Below are 22,021 nucleotides of genomic sequence, written 5' to 3'. Positions count from 1 at the left end.
GTCCTGCACATAACACCTTTTAAAAACTAGTGTATGTTAATTGTAAAAGCAATAGGCTTCATTCATTTTTATAATGTATACATGTACTTTGATTTGCTATTATCTTTTTTAATCTTTCTTTGTACTCCCTTTGCTCTTTCACACCCTGTAATGGTATACTCTTTTGAATTTCATGCCCCTTCTGTCCTGGATTACACAGATGAGAAAAAATAAACATGTAATATTTGTCATCATGAGATTGGCTTGCTTTATGTAATATAATCTCTAGTTCTATTCATTTTCCTCTAGACACCATGGTTTCGTCCTTTGGCTCAATCAAGCTCTATTGTCTATGTATACCATTGGCTTTATACATTTATCTGTTGATACTGAATCTGATTCTGTGACTTGGCATTTAGTAAAAGTACAGCAGCAAACATGGGTATGTGGGTGTTCATAATAAGCTGACCTTGATTCTCATGGATACATACCCACAAATAGTATTGCTAGATCATATAACAGGTGTGTTAATTTTTTTTCATAGACCCTCCATAGTAACAGGTTTTTCTTTTCTTTTTTCTGTACATTCGTGTTTTGCCTGCACGTATATATCTGTGCGAGGATGCCAGATGTACCAGAACTGAAGTTACAAACAGTTGTGAACTGCCATTTGGGTGCTGGGAATTGAACCTCGTGCCTCTGGAAGAATAGTGCTCTTAACTGCTGAACCACCTCTCTAGCCTTGCCCATAGTAATCATTGACATTCTCACCAACAATGTATTAAGTGTTCCATTTTCCATACATTCTAATCCACATTTGCTGTTTGGTTTTCTTGTTGATAGCTATTCTGCCTGGAGTGAGATGGAATTCTAATGTAACTTTGATTTTTGCATTTCTCTGGTAGTTAAGGATGTTGAACATTATTTTTTGTCTATAGGTAGTTCTTCACTTGAGACAGGATCTTTCCCTATGTTGCCCACATTGTCTTGAACTGAGATCAACATCTTCCTGCTTCCTTGGCCTTCTCATTGCTGAATTACAGTGAGGGGGGTGGGGAGGAAAAGGGGGGGGGAGTGAATCTGCCTGTCTGTCTGGAATATCTTCATCTAAATCATCCTGTCAAGAATTTTGGCTTATTTGTTATCTTAAGTATTTACCTTTGAGACCAGGCATGAGTAACATAACAAGAATCACAGCACTTGGTAAGAAAAGGCGCGTGAATTTCTTATGATTTCAAGGCCAGCCTGGTTCCACAAGCCAGCCGAGATTACATAGTGCGATGCTGACTCAAAAAGCAAAAACAAAACAAAGCACCTTATGTTTGTGTTTCTGTTTTAAGATGCTACTGTGTTCTAGAGCTGGAATTCTGCCTCAACTGTGTACCACAGCAATCCTGTGTATGTATGCACGTTTGAATTAATTAAATGGATAAAACTGAATCATATGTTTAGCATAGTACATGGCACCCAATATTTGCTAAATGTTAGGATTTCTTGCTATTTTACAAACTATATTTTTCTGTCATATAAGAGTACAACCTTCATTTTTAAAACTTTTTAGTAATGTGTGTGCGCACACGCACCCAGACACACCACATCACTCATGTCAGAGAACAACTTGTAGGGGTTGATTCTTCCCTTCCATTGTATTGATCCCAGAGATCCAGCTAAATGGCAAATGATTTGATCTACTGAGCCATCTTGCTAGCCTGAGTACTACCTTCATAAGGATATGAATATACTGTTACCTTTATAGTTTTAGTGCTTAGCAAATACATGGTTAATACATTTTTCATGGATTGCAGCTGGGCATCGTTTTGTTTTTGAGATAGTGTCTCATTATGTAGCCTAGGCTGGCCTTCAACTTACAAGCCTTCCTGCCTTGATTCCAGATTACTGGCATTATAGGTGTGTGCCACTATATTCGGCGGAATGAATCCTTTCTAGAAAGTCTAAAATAATGATTTAATATGTCAGTGGTTTGGGTGGGGAGGTTTTATATATTTTACATAAATGGTTTTACATATTTTAAAATTTTTAATAGGTATAAAGTTGCTAATTTTAAGTGTGAATACAGTTTAATGGTTGTTAACAATTTCTCAAAATAATGCAGCCACAAAATTTGTCCCCTCCCTCCCTCCCTTCTTTCCTTCCTTCCTTCCTTTTTCTTTTTTTGAGACAAAATTTCTCTGTCTTGGAACTTGCTCTGTACACCAGCCTGGACTCAAATCAAGAGATCTGCCTGCTTCTGCCTCCAGAGTGCTGAGATTAGAGATGTGGGCCACCACTGTCTGGATTTAATATTTAAATTTTTCATTTTTATTTCTTTTAACATTACCTATGTTAACCCTCCTGAGGTATGAATGACAGGCTGAATGAAATAAAATAAGTTTTATTTTCTTGATCCTTTATGTAATTAACTTTAAATGTTTTAAGCTTTTTCTCTAATGGGAATAAATTTTAATTAGTCTAACTTTTTATTTTGCCCAAGAAAAATATAACTACCAAAATTCTTACAATATGTTATATCACAAATTAATTTTAGAGTTTCAGAGAACTGTGTATCGGTTGAACAGTGACTTGAAAATTAACAAGAGTTAGGTAGTTACTAACTGGAAATTATTAGGTAGCCATTAATAGGAAAGTATTAGACCCTGTATTCCATTAAGAGCAGGAGACATGTTTAAACTCAGCATAATGATATAAACATGATAAATATTTTTAAGTTAAAAGCCATGCATACCTTTGAGAAAGAAATAGTATTCTGGATTATGTATGACCCAGTTGCTTGAACTTTTTATGACTGTTGTCTTTTGCTTCAATTTAAGATTTTGTAACCATATGACAAATTAAAAATTACAAATTGTTTTTAAATCCTGCACTGAAGTTTACCTGCAACCTCCCAAGTTTGTATTTCTTCCCCCCATTTACATCTTTTATACTTTGCGTATCTCTATGGCTTATGAATAAACCTTTGGCCAGTTTGGCAGCTCTTTGGGATTCTGATTGACAACACTGCTTAGTCCAGTGTGAATTTTGTGAATTCACAACCATTACTACATGTAATATGCAAAGCCTGATTTCTAACATACAAGGAGACTTAGAGCTCTAAGAAGCCTTATATACTCTTTCACAGAACCTCAAATATAAAAGTCCTTGGTTTGAGATGGGTTTACCTTTGGTTTACACTGTCATATCTGTACTTTGCAAAGAATTAATTAATTAATTCATTCCTTCCTTCTTTCTTTCTTTCTTTCTTTCTTTCTTTCTTTCTTTCTTCTTTGTTTTTCAAGACAGAGTGTCTCTGTTTAGCCTTGGCTGTCCTGGACTCGCTGTGTAGACCAGACTGGCCTTGAACTCAAAGCGGTCTGCTTGCCTCTGCCTCCCGAGTGCTTCAGTTTTCATATTTGCATGAATATATAGGAAGAGTAAGCTTTCTTCATTTTCAGGTTGTAATGTTTAAGTAAAATACTAACTAGATCTTAAAACTCTCAGTAGTTCATAGGTGATTATTCATTTTGCAGTACGTAGTGTGTTAGCATTTTTAAAATTCAGTCAATATTATTAAAATCCTTATCTGACCCCAAAATCAGAAGACCGGAGAATAAAGTAATGTTATCAAAAATTTGGGCAAAGTTTTCAGTACAAATTAAGACAACTGAGAAGAAATAATGTCTATCTTGTTATCTCATATAGAGAAAGGATTTATATTGTAGTATACAATAAAGTTGTATAGTGATTTAGAATATGATACATTGTATGGAGAAAAATTAAACGTTATAGTATTTAGATGAAGAGTTGGTGAAGGACTTGAATAAAGAATACTGAACACTGCAGATGGCAGGGAAGAACATTCCAACTTGATAAGACCTATACACAAGAAGTATCTACGTAATGTACTTACTTATTTAAGCCTTACTGTAAATGTAACAAATAGGCTGAGTATGGTCTGGTGGCACAACCCTGTAAATCTCAACTGCTAAGACTAAGGTGACAGGATAACAGTTTCAAAGCCTGCTTGAGCAAGTGTGAGGGTATCCTGAGCAACATAGTAAGACCCTGTCTTAAAATAAAGAACACAAATAGAACTGGAGATAAAGTGCTTGCTTCACTGTTTGAGTGTGGTGTTACACACCTTTAGTTCCAGCACTCAAGCCAGTGGCAGGTAGATATTTCTGAGTTCTAGGCTAGCCTAGTCAACATAGTGAGTTCTAGGCCAACCAAGACTATCTAGTGAGATCCTGTTGTAAAAATCTACCCATTCTGTAGATGGGGAAACTGAACTGTACACACACACGCGGGGGGGGGGGGGGGGCGGAGAATGTATGTCAGAGAGTGTAAAAACAACCCTACAACCCTGATCCATCTTCTTGGGAAATGCTATATAGCAATATTGAGCCCTCCTATGAGTGTGTGTATTTAAAAATACTATATCAGAAGATAAAAATTTGATTTTTGCCAAGCTGCAAAAGGAGACCATATGTAGTATAGAAAAATTAGAGCTATGGATATTATTGAGTTTACTCTGATAAGATTAAGTAGGCTAGGGAAGAAAGAAGATGGAGGAGCAAGACAGAGGGCCAGAAGAGATGGCCCAGTGGTTAAGAGCACTTGCTTAACTCTAATAGAGGACCTAGGTTCTTCTGTTCCTAGTACCTACATGGCAGCTTTAACTCCAGTCAGTTCTAAGGGATCTAATGCCATCATCCTACCTCTCTGGGTACCTACAGACATGTGCATATATACACTCAAATGTGCATGTGCACACATTCACATAAAATAGATATTTTTTTTTTAACTCGAGAGATACATATTAGGCATTTGCAATGGTGTTAGAGAGAGAGAGATGATGATAAATTGGCCAGAAGAGTTGCAGAGGAGATAATGAAAGGAAGTAAGATTTGGAGAAGTGAATATATAATTTGGAAACATCTTAGTAGATGAACCATTTTACTAAGATGGAACTGGAGTATGTTTGTGAAAGATTAGAAAATGAAGTTTTGGGTGAAAGTGTGAGAAAGCTTAATGTACAGGTGGATGGAAACAAAAAAAGTTTTTCTCTGGATGGTAGTATATGGGTAAATTTTTTTTTTTTAATTTTTGTAGACTATGAGAAGACAACGAAATGAAGTTGTAGTCGAATTAAGAAAAGTAAGTATGGCTACTATTGGTATTTTGAGAAATAGTTCTGATAACAACATATATAGAAAATACTAAGAATTATATTTTTTGTAAAACATGCAACTTGTTGTATAACAGAATTGTATTTGTTGAATATAATTAAGCTTTTTCAATATCAAATGCTCACTTCTCTTTTTCTTTCAAACAAATTTTGTTGCTGTTTAAATCTGGAAAGCTATTAAAATTAGCCAATTAGAATTTTCCCAATTTCCAATAATAGGTATGAGCAAGGTAACTTTTTGTAAGTTTTAATTACTTGTATAAAGTCTAAGTCATAGAGATACTCTTAAACTAAATTGTTTAGTATTAATAGGTAATAGTTCTGATTTTTGACTTGTTACATATTAGTTTCATCAACTTTTTAAATATTAAAATAGACTAAAATTTAGTCTATACTTGTTTTTATTTGCTCTAAATATTTTAAGTAAAATGTAAATGATCCTTGGTTTTTGTTGATTTTTGGCTGATTTTGAACTGATAAGCTTTTGCTTTGACTTTGCTTTTAGGTGATAGATGCTTCCAAGTGATGTGTAAAATGATTTAGTACTTTTGAGTAAATATATGTATATTTGATTCTGGCTTAAACTGCACTATCCACTTTAGTAAAACTTTTGTTTTTACAGTAATTCACAGCTCATTGGAAATGAATAGTGTTGTGGTTTGGGATTCAAATTAGTGTTAAATCGGTGCTTATTTCACAATTTAATTTTTATCTTTTGGATTTGTTTTATTTACTTTTATTTTTTGGTTTTTCAAGACAGGGTTTCTTTGTGTAGCCTTGACAGTCCTGGACTGTAGACCAGGCTGGCCTTGAACACACAGAGATTGACCTGCCTCTGCCTTCTAAGTGCTGGGATTAAAGGTGTACACTACCACTGCCTGGATTGTTTTTAGTTTGTAGGCACAGGGTTGCTTAACTTTTATATGAAAATAGTTAACTGCTTTTTTTTTTTTCTTCCTTATCTGGAATTCTTTGACTTTTTTTCCTTAAAGAATAAAAGAGATGAACATCTCTTAAAGAGAAGGAATGTACCACATGAAGATATCTGTGAAGACTCTGACATAGATGGTGATTATAGAGTGGTAAGTTATCTTATGCTGGTAACCTAAAACTTGTAGTGGAAGATTTTCTATAAACAGAGTTCTTAAAGATTACCTTTTGACTTTGTTTTCTCTTTAACTTCTTTCCAGCAAAATACCTCTCTAGAAGCTATTGTTCAAGTAAGTTGGGTTTTATTCACCTTTCTCTGTAATCTCTGGACTAAACAACTAATTATTGTATATCCATATGATAAATTGTTTTACTTTTGTTTTTATAGAATGCTTCAAGTGATAACCAAGGAATTCAGTTAAGTGCAGTTCAAGCTGCTAGGTGAGTTAAATGATCAAATTCAAGTTCTTCAGGCCTCTACTTAGGTAGCTAAGGCTTCTAACAGTGCTGATAGTAGTCAAACAGTAAATTGAGTTATAAGCGTACTGTATTGTATACACACACACACTCACTCACACACTAGTGGTTTTTGTTTGTTTAGTGCCAAGTCATTTGCACATTTCAGTTGTGAAACTTTTGTTATCATATTTTTAGGAGAAAGCCAGAAAAACATAGTGAGGTGCTGAGGAGAAAGCTCAACCTGGAAATGGAAAGTGCTTGCTGTGCAGGCACAAGAACCCAAGTTAAGTCCCCAGAGCCCATGTAAAAAGCTGAACATGTAGTGCTGGCCTGTAATCCTAGTCCTGGAAGTGGAGAATAGGCCTGTCCTTGGGGCTCCCTCACCAGTCAGCATAGCCAGTGAAAAACCCTGTTTGAAAACACAAGGTGGGTGGCTCCTGAAGAATAGAAGCTAAGATTGACCTCTTGCTTTCACATATATGTGCATGCACATAAAGGAATGCACACATAAGAACACACATACACCTTTATATTAACTAGTATATTGAGGAAAACATTTCGTGCTATAATACAACATAATTGTATTATATTTATGTATATATTTATGAATATAGAAGGATTGTTCATATAAAAGTATCATTTAAACAAGTTACTGGTTCTAGTTGATAAGATTTCAAATTGCAAGAAGTTTTCATAGAGCCATGATCTTATCAAATATGTGACTCTTTTGTATTTTATTACATGCCCTACTTATGTGTGTTTACCTTAACTAAGACAAACGGGGGAATTGTAAAGCTTCATTATTGTGTCCCATAGGCTAAAGAACTTCTTAGAAACAGTTTAATATAAGGCCGATCTTACTTTGGAAAAGTAAGTCTATGTTTGTAAGAAGGATGATTAATTGTGGTCAAAGTATGAACTGTGGGTTCCAGGGAAATCCTGAGAAAATTTCAGGGATATGTAAGATTAAACTGATTTCAAGATAATTTTAGGATTGACTATTTACACTTCTTCACTATGTTGACAATGTTACTGCAAAAGGAACTATAGGTAAAACTATTGAAGCCTTAACACAAATCAAGGCCCTAGCACCAAAGTGATTTCCTAGTCTATTTTGTAGATAATATACCCTTATTATCAGATGAGAAAAGCAGGGTCTGGAGAAATGGCTCAGTGCTTAAGAACATTTGCTGTTCTTACAGAAGACCAGGTTCAATTTTCAGCACCCATATGGCAGCTCATAACTGTCCATAACTACAGTTTTAGAGGGCCTGACACCTTTTGACATCCTTGGTCACAAGGCATTTATGTGATGCACAGACACACATGCAAGCAGAAATATCATATACATAAAATTAATCCTTAAAAGTTTAAGTAAGATAAAAGTCCCTGATTTCAGCCAGGTGTAGTGGAATACACACATTCAGGGAGCCAGAGGCAGGGGGATTTCTGTGAGTTGGAGGCAAGCGTGGTCTACAAGGCTAATCCAGGACAACCAAGTTACACAGAGAAACCCTGTCTCGAAAAACAAAACACAAAACAAAAAGCTCCTGATTTTTATCTATTATATCTTTACACTTAATGTTCTAAAGCATCCTTGATTGAAAAAGATTGAGATTTTTCTCCACTTTTAATTTATATTTGTGTTAAGGACTATATTATTCATGATACTGTAAGATTATAATAGACTATTTTTATTTTTTATAGAAACATTTCTTGTATCCATACAGCATATTCTGATTATATCTACTTCTTACTTCCTCTAGTTTCCCTTGACTTCCTCCTCTACATATCCCCTTTCTAAACTTCATGCTCTCTATTAAAAAAAAAAAAGTTCTTTAAATAACCTGAGTCCAATTCGTGCTTCCCATTATGTATGCCCACAAGTGTGAGGCCATCAACTGCTGCTTCGGTAACCTGTCACTGGCCCCACCCCCAAGAATAGATGACCAGCTCTCAGTAGCCATCCACTGCCCCCAGCTTCTTTGCTAGTGGTGAGGCCTTGTGAGCACCTCCCTCATCTGTGCTGGAAGGAAAGCTTGATCTTGTGAAAGTAACCATAGCTGCTGTGAGTTTATGAGTGCCATTGTGACCTGATGACACCATTTTACAGCACTGGTTTTGGTCCTCCATCTCTTACATACACTCATTGCCTGCTTCTCTGATGTTCCCTGGTCTGTGAAGGAAGAGCATGTTGATAGCGGTGTCCTGTTTTTGGCTGAACACTCAAACGTCACTTATTCCTAATACTTTGACCAATTATAGGTCTCTGTAGTAACCATTACAAAAAAAAAGAAAAAGAAAAGAAAAAAAAAAGAAAAAGAAAGAAACCAAAAAACCAAAACCCACTTCTGATGAACCTCAAATCTATGGATATAAACATAATTAGAAGGCAATTTGGCAGCATGATGATTTAGCCAAACTATATTTGTAGGTTTCCCCCTAAGGCCTAGGACCTCCCTAGCCATGGGCTTTTGACCAGGTTTACAGTACTTTGTATAAATTCCCTTCTGTGGAACAGGGCCCAAATCTAATTAGAAAGCAGCTGGTGGCTCTGGTTAACAGTCAGGCTACGATTGTATCAGTGGTGCATCTTCCTGGCATGTCCCATGCTGAGTCCTGCACTGATTACAACCATTGGTGTCTGTTTCCTCTACCCCACCCCACGCCACAGTAGCCTACATTGTACCTTCCCACACTATGAAAACTAGTTAATACAGAAGAGGTTTCCAGGTCAGTTCCAGATGTCCTGGTAGCAAAGTGTAATACATTTTCTCTTTAAGAAGTTTAGATTCGGGCTAGAGGTTAAGAGCACTGACTCCTCTTCCAGAGATCCTGAGTTCAATTCCCAGCAACTACATGGTGGCTCAGGAAACGTCTATAATGAGATCTGATGCCCTCTTCTGGCCTGCAGGTGTATATGCAGACAGACCAATGTACATAATAATAAATACAATCTCTCTCTCTCTCTCTCTTTTTTTTTAAGACTTTATATATAGAGAGAGGAGATGCAATGGTACTAGGCTTCAATTAGGTAAAGTGCAGCTATTTTATGCAACAGTTAAAAGATAAGACAAGGAGTTTTATGTTCATAAGATAGTAAATAAGCAACTATCCCTGAGTTTATATAGGGTTTATTAAACCTTATCTTTATAGTTATACAGCAAGTTCCAATAAAGAAAAGGTTTGTGTTAGGACATTCAGTACAGTTAAGCCTGTTGTCTCTCACATAGGAAAATAGGCACCAAGCTTTTATTTTTATCCTCTAAGTTCCATGGAAGCAGACTTTATCTTGCTTTCCTTAATATCATTAGCATATCTTGAGTATTTTCTTATATTGTTATATTTATTCCTTTTTTTAACTTGCAGAGATAAAAAGCGTTGGGTTTTTGTGATATTTAATAGTGTATAAAGTGGGATGAGTTGAACACTGTGATCACTTTAAACACACTCTTTAGATTCTTTGTATGGCCTGCTGTGCATAAGTTTGGATATTTTGAAAAACCTCTTCCTTTTTTGTCAAAGTAAATGTTACTCTGTTTGTCTACCTTTTTTTCTGAGTTTAGTGGCACACGCCTTCAATCCCAGCACTGGGGAGGCAGAAGTAATGAGTTTGAGGCTAGTGTGGTCTATATAATGAGTTCCAGTACAGCCAGGAAAAAATAAAAAATAAAAATATATACATAAGCAATAACTTTTTAGTTACCATATTCAGAATTGTGGTGAGGGAATAGTGTTATACTAATAAAAGTGGCAAAATATCTACCATATTTTTCTAGTTATTAGCCCTATTTGTAAATTTAATTTATTAATTATTTTTTATGATTAGAGAAAATATTGCATTAAATGAAGTGTAATAAGTAACTTCCAAAGTGTATACTTCCATCTTTTCAGATTTACAACAATATCTATATCCAGTGTGAAGTTGAATTTAATTGTAGTAATACATGTCACCAACCTGACATAAGGTATCTATCTTGCAGGAAGCTTTTGTCCAGTGATCGAAATCCACCAATTGATGATTTAATAAAATCTGGAATATTGCCTATTTTAGTTCATTGTCTTGAAAGAGATGACAAGTAAGTATATAATTATTATTTTAAATTACAATCTTTGGAAAGGGTAGATATTCTAGTTTAATCTTAAAAAAAAGAAAAGACTCCAAAGGTAGAGGCAGGAGGATCAGGAGTTCAAAGTGACCCTTGGCCATACATAATGAGTCCATGGAAAATCTAGATACTAAAGACCCTGTCTCAAACAAAGCAAGCACAATGATGTGTGCATGTAATCTGAGAAGTCAGGAAGCTCAGTTCAAGGCCAACCAGGGCTTTGTAAAGAGATTTTCTTTTAAAAAGAAAGAAATGGGTTATGGGATAGAATTGAAAGTTAAAATCAAAGTAGAAATGAAAAACAAATTCAAATGATTTGTAACCTGGAACTGTGAAAACTGGCATGTTAAGTACTTGAAAATTAAAGAATAATATGAAAGTGTCTTAATAAAGATGTCTGGCTTTCATATTGAAATGCTTGGGTTATGTTTTTAAGGGTAGATGGATAAATAACCTTTTGAACAATGTTTCAAATACTAGAAGGAAGAAATGATTGGTAGACATTTAAGTGGTGTGAAGTGTGCGGTGTAAAATCACTTGTTCTTTGGTAGTCCTTCTTTACAGTTTGAAGCTGCATGGGCTTTGACAAACATTGCATCTGGAACATCTGAACAGACACAAGCAGTGGTTCAGTCCAGTAAGTTGTTAATTAACAAAGTTGTGGGCTTTCTCCCCATTGATAAAAAATAAACTGTGTTGGCCAGGCATGGTGGGTGGCACATGCTTTTAATCCCAACACTTAAGAGGCTGACGTTGGGAGATGATGAGTTGGAAGCCTGCCTGGGCTAGAATAATGAAAGCTCGTCTCATAAATAAATAGATCCATAAAGTACCTATATATCCATATAGACTAACGTTTACCCATAGGGTATAGGGTTGTCAAAACAGCTGCCTTAAGAATGTTACTTTACTCATTGTGTTCTATTGACTGGTAAACTCATTCAGCAAAGTTCTTTTGATGCCTTTCTATATGATTTAGAATAGGTGGGCAGATACTAGTAAGCATTTTACCTTTGACACATGTGGTGTTACTTAGAAATTATCTTAAATCCTACTAAAACCGGTTTTGTATTTTGCATATAGAATTAACAGGTTGGGTAGATATTGCAGTTCTGTCACAGTGCCATAGTCTCTTTCACTCTTTTACTTGTTTTACTTGGTTCTTATTGAGTAGAAAGAGGCTGAGCTCTTTTGTTGTTACTTGTTTTCTTTTGTTAAAGCAGGGCCTCATTGTAGCCCAAGCTGGGCTCAATCTCACTGTGTTAGGTACGCTACCCTTGAGCGTCTCATCTTCCTGCTTCCAACCTCCTTCTAACTAGGTATTGTGTGCCATTCCCAGCTAGAAAAGGGCGTTGGATTTGTTTCTCGTTGCTGTCTTGTTTAGTATCCAAAACTAAAGGATAAAGGAGATATATTTATTATGAGCATGGTTGTTCTACATACATATAAATTATGTAGTGCTCTTTGGAGCATTGTTTGAACACAGAAAGAAGAGTCCAGTCAGAGGTGTGATGTTATGCACTCAGATCTGTGGAACTAACTTCTTTGTTTATTGTACACTTAGCCAGCTTTAGAAGCTCTCAGCGTGCCCTGAGAATCACTAACCTAATGGCTTATATAGTGCTAATTTAAATTTTCCTGTCCAAAAGTTACTTAAGCAAGACAAGATGGCTCAGCAGGGAAAGTACTTGTTGACAAACCTTATGACCTGACTTTACTCCCTAGGACTCACATAGTAGGAAAGAACTGGCTTTTGACTTATGCACACCACACACATACACAGCCATTTATACCACATACACACCTATACCCTACACACACACACACACACACACACATACACTCGTTCTCTCTCTAGCTAAATGTAATAAAAAACATTTTTAAAAAACAGAAATTGCTTAAAAAGCAGGCTTTCTGACCTAGTTTGAAGGTGACACTTAACTCAATAAGGAATTAATTGTAAATTGGGATTCAATTTGGGCTAGACCATAGTACAGTGGTGGAACATGAGGGCAACTTGTAGACTGCACTCAGTTCAGTCTCTGATGCCAAACAAACAATTGCAATTAAGGCCAAGTTTAATTTGGAATTATTTATATGGTAAAATTTGATGCTGGTTTTCCTGTCAATTATTTCAATAACAAAATGATGTTTTAAAATGGTTGTGATAGGTTCTGTTACATTTTCTTGGGGTCTCTGCCAAAAAACAAAAAATAATTGAAGGGCCTTACACTATCTTCATTTTCAATTCTCTTTCAGATGCTGTGCCACTTTTCCTGAGGCTTCTGCATTCACCCCATCAGAATGTCTGTGAGCAGGCAGTGTGGGCATTGGGAAATATTATAGGTTTGTATGGAACTTGGAATGCTAATCCAATAAATTGCATAAATCATATACTAGCCAATAAAATGACTACTAGTGGTTGAGAAGTAATTTCTTGTCATTTCTAGTTTTTGTAACATTGCAGAAAAGTTTTAATTGTGACTGTATAAGTGTAAAGCAATGATAAGCAGAAGGAGCATATTTGTTGCCAAAGTTACAATGATATCTTTTTGTTGGTAGTCAACTCTTAATTATCTAAAGGATTATAAAATACATACATCATTTAGATTTTGTTTTATATTCGTGCCCACTTTATTAACTTTCCTCATCTAATAATAACAATAGGCAAACTTTAAGATAGCTTTTCTTTTTTGTTTTGTTTGTTTTTGTTTTTCAAGACAGGGTTTCTCTGTAGTCTTGGCTGTCCTGGACTCACTTTGTAGACCAGGCTGGCCTCAAACTCACAGAGATCTGCCTGCTTCTACCTCCTGAGTGCTAGGATTAGTTTTTCTCTTTCTCTTTATAGCATACTTGAGAAATCTAAAAACTTTTTATAAAGAGATTAAAATTGACTAATGTATAAATTATAATCCTATTGTTATGAATTAACAGGAAGTATCTAATAGCCTAATTAATTGTTGAACATTATAATCATTACAAATAACGTAGGAAGAGTATTTATTACAACCTTAGTATTTTAAGCATTTGTTTTAAACTAGAGGTATTTTTGTTTGTTTGTTTATGGTTATCTGCCTTCAAATTCATGATCCTCCTCCCTTAGCTGGAGAATCTATTCCCCAGCCCCAAGTTCCCGGGATTGCAAGACTATATCCCCATGTCTGTTTACAGAAGGCTGTATTAACCCAAACTTAAAAATTCAAAGAACTAATTCCAGCACAGAGGAGGCTGAGGCATGAGAATTGCTGTGAGTTCAAGGCTAGCCTATACTACATAGCAAGACCCTGTGTGAAGAAAATCAGAGAACTGTTGCTGTTCAGTGGTGGTACACTTTTAATCCTAACACTCAGGAGGATGCATCAGGTGGATCTCTGAGTTTGCAGCCAGCGTGGTCTACAGAGCAAGTTCCAGGAGCCAGGGCTACACAGAGAAACCCTTTCTGAAAAATAAATAAATAAAAATCATAACTAATAATGGAAAAATAATTCTGAAATATAGCTTTGAAATGTTTTTAAAGGTCTCATTTATTTGAAAAAGAAGGATTTTGGAATTTTTTTGAAATTATGACATTGTACTTTATGTGTACATATATGTGTGCATGTTTGCCTGTGTACTGCAGCATACATGTGAAGATCAGAGAACAACTGAGAGCATGGCGTCTTTATTCCACGTGTATTCTAGGTATTGAAATCAGGTTGTTAGACTTGGTGGCAATACTTGTACTCACCAAGCCATCTCAACAACTCTAAACATTTTTCAAGATTCAAGATTGTTCTTAAGTGGAGTGTTTTGTTTGTTTTGAGACAGTTATCCTGCTGTGTTTTCCAGGCTGCCTTTGAACTCACTATGTAGCCCAGGTTGCATTGAGCTCAGCAATTTTCCTGCCTAAGCTTCTTGAATTCTGAGGTTTCAGGCATGTGCCCCCACAATTGGCTGCATATTTATTGCCCCTTTCTAGATCCAACCTGAAAATATTATGATTGGAGGTGTCTGTGGGCAGCTTGCTCTGTAAACTTGCTAGTGTAGGGTTCACTGCTCTTAAAAATGACGTTGCATATCTAGATGCCTCCCTCCTTGGCTCTTATGCCAAGCTTTAGATATAAAGCTGTTAAAGTAGTGGTTCTCAAGCTTTTTAATGCTGCCATCTTTTGCCACAGTTCCTCATGTCGTGGTGACTCTGCAATCACAAAAATTATTTTTGTGTTACTTCATAACTGTAATTTTGCTACCGTTAGGCATCATAAATATGACATGCAGGGTGTCTGATATGTGTGACACCTCCCCACTCCACAAGGTGTTGCAACCCACAGAGAGAACCATTGTATTAAAGAAACGTAATATTTTTGTTTTTATTCTATTTACATTTTAGAATTAATTGAAATACATCACCAGATACTGTAGTACAAGAAAGTAGGTTTGTTTTTCTTGTTGGGTTGTTTAGTATTGCTTTTGATAATAGTAGGTATCATGTAGCTTAGGCTGACTTTAAACTCATTATGTAGCTAAAGCTAGCCTGTTTCCATTCTCCTGACTCTACCTCCAAAATGCTGGGCTTATACTTGTACCAGCACACTAGACCTTAATATTGTGTCATGGCAAAAATATGAATTATGCATACATTTTCTCAATAGTTATTTAGACATAATCTAGTATTAATTTGAAAGCCTGTGTTTAACTAAATATCATTGAGGTGACAGCAACATGTTTGTTCAAGGTATTTGAAAGAATTCTTAGGCTGCCACACCTTAGGGGCATAAATGCATCCTCTAAGTGAGCAGCTTATAAAGGTACAGATAGATACAAGTAATGTGAACATGTCTTTAATGTTAATTCTCTTAGTCCAAAGACCTAGAATGTCTACTTGTTAAATTCCTAGTAATTTTATAAAAAGAGGTACCAAGAGATTAGGAGCTGCATAATTGTACCCAGTGCTTTATGTTTTCTGAAAAAGCTTAGTGTTGATTTATCTTACTAAATTAATCCTTTCTACAGGTGATGGGCCTCAATGTAGAGATTATGTGATAAGTCTTGGAGTTGTAAAACCTCTACTTTCATTCATAAGTCCATCTATTCCTATAACATTCTTAAGAAATGTTACCTGGGTTATGGTCAACTTATGTCGCCACAAAGACCCACCACCACCAATGGAGACAATTCAGGAGGTAAACCAAAGAAAAAATACTTAGATACCTCTTTTTTGTATTTTAAATCTGTGTATGTTTAAATGGTACATATTTCTCTCCTCAGATTCTTCCAGCTCTTTGTGTATTAATTCATCACACAGATGTAAATGTGAGTAAATTCTTCTCTTTGTTTACTTACATATGTATGTGTGTGTATATACACATATGTACTGACTCCCACTATGATGGAGAAGAAACATGAAAATAACATGTAGTTGTATTTTCTCATACTTTACCTTTTCAAGAATTGAGGTACATATTTGGTATATTTACATTTATTCTGTTTCTTATATGACAAACTGTAGCTTCAGTGAGGCATCAAACCTATCATAAACATGCAGTTAGTTATTTCCTTTCATTATCATGATTGTTAATGACCATTAGGATTACCCTGTCTAGGAGCCTGACTTTTGAGTGTGTGTGTGTGTGTGTGTGTGTGTGTGTGTGTGTGTGCGCATCAAACTATGAAAACCTGCTCCTCAGTTCCATTTTTCAACCTTATTTCTCTAATAAAAGCTAAGTTCTTCAATTAAATGTAAATTTCAGTGTGCCGTTTTTCAAAGATTGCAAGAATGTTTATAACTACTGGTATATCGAACAACTTTGCTGTCTTTTTTTTTCCCCACTTGTTTACCTACCACAAGATGCGCTTGTGCCTCAGTTTGCCTCAGTTTTTTATTTTTAACAGGTCTTGAATATTCATTTCTCATTTGAATTTTTCTTTTTAGGACTATCTTTCACAAATACTGTATCATTTACTAAATAATATTTACTATATGTATAGCCTTTTAAAATTAGAACTAGTTGTTCTTAATTCAGCTTTCATAGAAGTAAAAAGAGAAGTTATATTTAGTTATGATTAGAAAACTTAAAAGCTTTTGTCAGATACAAATATGTAGGGGTTTTAGTTTGATTTGAAGTAGAATTTGGATCTAGGTACGTTAATAACTTGTCTAACATTGGTCCTTTAAAGAATGTATCAGGTTTTTATATATAGTCATGAGCAAATAACTTGAATTTTTTTTGTCTTTAGCCTATGGTGAAGCTCCAGACAAAGATTGTGATTTGCAAATTGAGAAGTAATTGTTTTACATATGTTGATATCACTTTTCTTTCATTTGGTGTTTTTGTTTGCTTATTAAGACAGTCTTACTATTTGGCCCAGACTGGCCTCTCTCAAAATCCTTCTGCCTAAAGTTCCCTTATGTATCACCATAGTTGGCTGTTTGTTGGCTTCTTTTTCTTTGGGGGAAAAGTGTATATTGTATTTTCAGAACTTTATTTTTTTGAATGCCTCCATTCTCACTCAGTGTGTAACTGAGGACAGCTTTGCACTCTTGTTCTTCCTTCCTCATTTCCTGAGAGCTTGGTTATAGGCATGCACCACCATGGCCAACTGCTTTCTGAAATTTCTAAAGCAACTGTGAAAATGCTGTTTGCCCCTTCTGTAGCATCTTGAGTGTCTTACCTATAATATTGGTTAGGAATTGGAAAGGTTTTAAACTTCTGCTTTTTGATACAGACTTGAAAGGGTTTTGGAGTTCCAGATATAGGTGCTACTCCCACGGAGGTTTTTGGTAAACAATTGTGTTAGTCACAATTTTTCTATATATCACATTTTATTGTTTACCCTACGTCCTTTGGCCATAGTTTGAAGTAGGGGTTAAAATAAAAAGAAAAGTAAAATACATGACTTTGTGTGTCATAACATCGTCATCATTATAAGTTAATCACAAAGCCCCCCATCTCCCACAGTAGCAGTTATATGAAGTATTTTTTTCAAGAGTTACTATTTTTATATATTTCTTGTCTTAATTATTATCTGTGGTTGGTTGGTTGGTTGGTTTTCTATTTAATCTTCTATGTAGTTTGCATGTATAGTTTGCTGAATTAAGTTTAGAAATTGATCTGGAATTTGGACTATAATAACTTACACATCTTAAATAAAGTTACAGGATAGAGATTGATGTTCTAGTGAAGTGAGGCAAGAAGGGAAAGATCTCTTCTTGTATATGTATTAGGAAGTATTAAAATGGCCACTGTGGTGGTGAACACCTTTAGTCTCAGCATTCAGAAGGTATAGGTGGCCAGATCTCTAATTTGAGGCCAGCTAGGTCTACAGAGCAAGTTCCAGTGTAGTTAGAGCTACACACAGAGAAACCTTGTCTTGAAGCCTCCCTTACCCCCCCCCCCCAGAATAAAAAAATATTCAAATGAGAAAATATTAGAAGATTTGACTTCCATTTTACTTCTTAGATATTGGTAGATACTGTCTGGGCCCTGTCTTACCTTACGGATGCTGGCAATGAGCAGATACAGATGGTAATAGACTCCGGAATAGTTCCTCATTTGGTTCCTCTACTCAGCCACCAGGAAGTTAAAGTTCAGGTAAGTTCGTTTTAACTCAGTTGGGTTTTTCTCACCACTAATTGCTTTAAGCATGATATTCAATGACTAACAGTTTCAAGTTTTTAAAGGATATTGTTCACCGAATAATGTAATGTGCCTTTGATGGGAAACTAAAAGTGGAGAAAATGAGATTGAGTATTGCAGTTCATTCAGAACCTTCCTTACCCTGCCACACAGGGAGACTCCACTGTGAAGAACTGATTTCTAATCATAGATTTAGTGTAGCGCCTTGCATGGCATCTGAAACCATTCTTGTTTGCTTTTTCTACTCCTTTCCCTCCATCCATTTTCACTCATCTAACAAGGGTAGTTAACACTGACTTACTGGTTCTGAGGTAAAGGATTTGAACTGATAATGTGCAGGTTAAGGTTTCTCTCTCTATTTTATTCTGTTATTTTTTAAGTCCTTTCACATACTCCTTATCTCAGTGAGCCTCCATCTAAAAAGCAATATATATATCAATAAAGCAATATATATATATAATTAGCTCAGATGTACAGCACTTGCCTCACTTGTACAAAGTTCAGCCTCTAATACAGCACGCACATACATGCATACACATGCACACATGCATGCAGACACTCAAACACACAGCAATAGTTAAACTGTAGTGTAAAGGAGAATCTGTAAGCCTTCCCTACCTATTTAAGGTAAATAATGAGTTTTAATCTTGTAATGGCCTAGAATCTGCAGACCAATTACATAAGGAAAACTGTTAGCCTAAGTTACTTTTTCTTGTCCTTTGCTGGACATGAGAATCAACCATGAAACTTAAAGGAGAAAAAAAAAATTAATTTCCCTTCCTTATCCCCTAGTGATTAAAGCTATTAAATTTCCTACAAATTTAAGCTAGCTCTTTAATAATACTAGTGTGTGTGTGTGTGTGTAACAATGGAGATAAATTTAAATTTTAAAACGTGCTTGAGTAAAGTGCAAACATGAGGACCCAATCTGAGATCCTCAGCACCCACATAAAAGCTAATGTGGCACTTTGTACCTGTGGCAAGTAATAGAGGAAAACACCTAACACTACTTTCTCAAGCTCATGCACATGCATATACAGACTAAATAAAAGTAAAAAGAGTTTCTTCTCTCAAATTTATTACTTAGATAAAAAATAAAAAAAAACAGCCAGGTGGTGGTGGCCCACACCTTTAATCCCAGCGCATAAAGGCAGAGGCAGGTGGATCTCTGAATTTGAGGCCAGCCTGGTCTACAAAGTGAGTTCTAAGACAGCCAGAGCTACACAAAAAAACTCTGTTTCAGAACAACGGCAACAAAACAACAAAACAGCTAATTCAGAAAGATTTCACCAAGTTTTTCTTTTCTTTTCTTTTCTTTTTTTTAAGATTTATTTATTATGTATACAGATCTTGTTATAGATGGTTATGAGCCAGCATGTGGTTGCTGGGAATTGAACTCATGACCTTTGGAAGAGCAATCAGTGCTCTTAACCTCTGAGCCATCCCTCCAGCCCCACCACCAAGTTTTTCTTAATGTGATTTATTGTAAATATTTTTGTTACGTGTTCTTAAATTTGCATCTTTTTATATATGTATGTGGTGTACACAACACATGTATGGACAAGCCAGTATGCATCCATAAGAAGCCAATGGGGACGTTGAGTGTACTATCTATATTCCCACTGTACCAAGATCACAGTGGACACATGAACTTAACTGGCTCCTTAACGGGGTTTCTGGTTGATTTAGCAAGAACTCTATCTACAGAGCCATCACCCAACCCCAAATTTACATCTGATAAGTTTGTTGTTTTTTATTTTTGTTGTGGTTTGTTTTTGTTTTTTATTTACCCTGGGCCTAGTAGCACAGTCCCATGATCCCAGCACGGTAGTAGGAAGATCACATAGCTAGCCTGAGCTACATGAAACTGTGTACACACACACACGCACACACACACATTCTCCTCTCTCTCTCTCTCTCTCTCTCTCTCTCTCTCTCTCTCTCTCTCTCTCTCTCTCTCTCTCTCTCTCTAACAGAGTATATGGCTTGAGAGCATAGCACTTGGAGTTTTAGCTAGTCCTCAGAGAAAGTTAATCTTTTATACTTTATCAGTAACTAACATTTTCAAGCTTCTCAACTTTGATGTCATGTAGACTTCATCTATATCCTTACTCCCCCTACATTTAGACATAATTATAATCTCATGTAACATTGTTTTATTTATCCTATATCTTCAAAAATTAAGACTTAAAAAGCGGGGCTAGGGAGATGACTTAGCAGGTAAGAGTACTAACTGCTCTTCCAGAGGACTCAGATTTGTTTCTAAGCACTCACATGACAGCTTTCAGTGTTTGGTACTCCCATTCCAGAGGGTACAACACCTTCTTTGCCCTCGTGTGGTACACAGACCAACATACAGGCAAAACACCCATACACATTTTAAAAAATGGATAAAATATTTTCAATTTTCCAAGGAAGACATACAAATGGTCAGTGAGCACCTGAAAAAGATGCTTAGAAACTTTAGTCGGTAAGGAAATGTGAGTTGAATTGGAAAATCACTCACATTCATAATGACTGAAGTTAAAATGACAACAATATAGACAAGGATAACATTGCTTATGGCAGAAAATACAGAGTACAGTGTTGCCTAGTATTTCTACAGTTTTGTGAAGATTATGGATATGCATTTATCCACACAGAAATTTGAATACAAATGCGTGTAGCAGTGTTATTCATTAATAGCCCCAAAATGGAAGCAAACTGTAACCAAACAGCTGATTATTATTTGGCAACAAAAAGGAATGTGTATCATTAAGTGCCCGTGCCATGTTTATATGAAATGTGCAGAATATATAGATTAATAGATATAAAGATGCTGGTTGCCAGGACCTGGGACGGAGGACAATGTTGATGACAGTTAGTAAGTACTAAATGTCTACTTTTGAAAGTCATTTATCTTACAAGAAGAAAAATTAACAGCAAATAAAAATTCATTTTTTATTTTCTTTATGGTAATAATTACTGTCTAGAATTGCCCTTTTATTGATACCAATTCTCTTGAAGTAACTTAAGCTACACACGGCCTGGAGTTTATATATTTCATATTTCCACTATTGTCCCTAGAGCAGTACTTGAAGTCGAGTAGGTGCTTAAAAAGGATAGGTTAGTTGTAGTTAAAGAACTGCATGAGGAAATGAATCTATTTCAAGTCACCTGACACTGATTCACAAGAGTACTTAACATCAAGCATGTCATTGAATCTTCTGTTTCAGACTGCTGCACTGCGAGCTGTGGGCAACATTGTCACTGGGACTGATGAGCAAACACAAGTAGTTTTAAACTGTGATGCTCTTTCACACTTCCCAGCACTCCTCACTCATCCCAAAGAGAAGATTAATAAAGTAAGTATTGTTTTTGTTTGTGGAAATTGGTTCTAAGGAATGTTTTGATTCAAACCCAGAGCCTTTACCATGCTAAGTATATGCTCTACTAGTGAGCTACACCATCACCAACATACTGCTTTTTTGGCTCTCTTGGAAATGATGAAATAGAGATACTTGGGTGTTGAATGTTGCTATGAGTGGAAATTTTTTATACATATAGTAGTTCTCTTAGTTTAATGTTTAATTGATACTTAATAGTGTGAGTGTGTGCATGCATGTGTGTGTGTGTGCGGTGGCTATGAAAGGGGGCACTGAATGGTGATGCTGATATTGGAGTGCATCTGAGGCTGTTGTAGAAATGACGTGGGTTGTTGGTTACAACATTGCCGATGATTATAACCCAAAAATAGCTCACCTAAG

At 35.8% G+C, this 22,021-nt stretch overlaps 1 protein-coding gene across 2 annotated transcripts in view; it reads left to right on the top strand.

Moving 5' to 3' along the window:
* The window catches only part of KPNA4 (karyopherin subunit alpha 4), a 95,820-nt gene that overhangs the window by 49,967 nt on the left and 23,832 nt on the right, over positions 1-22,021 (top strand). For both annotated transcript variants that reach the window (XM_084768735.1, XM_084768736.1), the window contains 11 exons: positions 5,086-5,130; positions 6,154-6,243; positions 6,352-6,381; positions 6,480-6,532; positions 10,534-10,629; positions 11,211-11,296; positions 12,919-13,005; positions 15,652-15,821; positions 15,907-15,951; positions 18,099-18,230; positions 21,491-21,619. In XM_084768735.1, coding sequence (XP_084624861.1) covers positions 5,086-5,130; positions 6,154-6,243; positions 6,352-6,381; positions 6,480-6,532; positions 10,534-10,629; positions 11,211-11,296; positions 12,919-13,005; positions 15,652-15,821; positions 15,907-15,951; positions 18,099-18,230; positions 21,491-21,619 — 963 coding nt within the window. The remainder of the gene's footprint in view (positions 1-5,085; positions 5,131-6,153; positions 6,244-6,351; positions 6,382-6,479; positions 6,533-10,533; positions 10,630-11,210; positions 11,297-12,918; positions 13,006-15,651; positions 15,822-15,906; positions 15,952-18,098; positions 18,231-21,490; positions 21,620-22,021) is intronic.

The sequence above is a fragment of the Acomys minous genome (genome assembly GCF_964271855.1).
Source record: "Acomys minous genome assembly, chromosome: 19".
NCBI lineage: Eukaryota > Metazoa > Chordata > Mammalia > Rodentia > Muridae > Acomys > Acomys minous.
The sequence above is the reverse complement of the archived record's forward strand: the minus strand, read 5'-3'. Positions and strand labels throughout refer to the sequence as shown.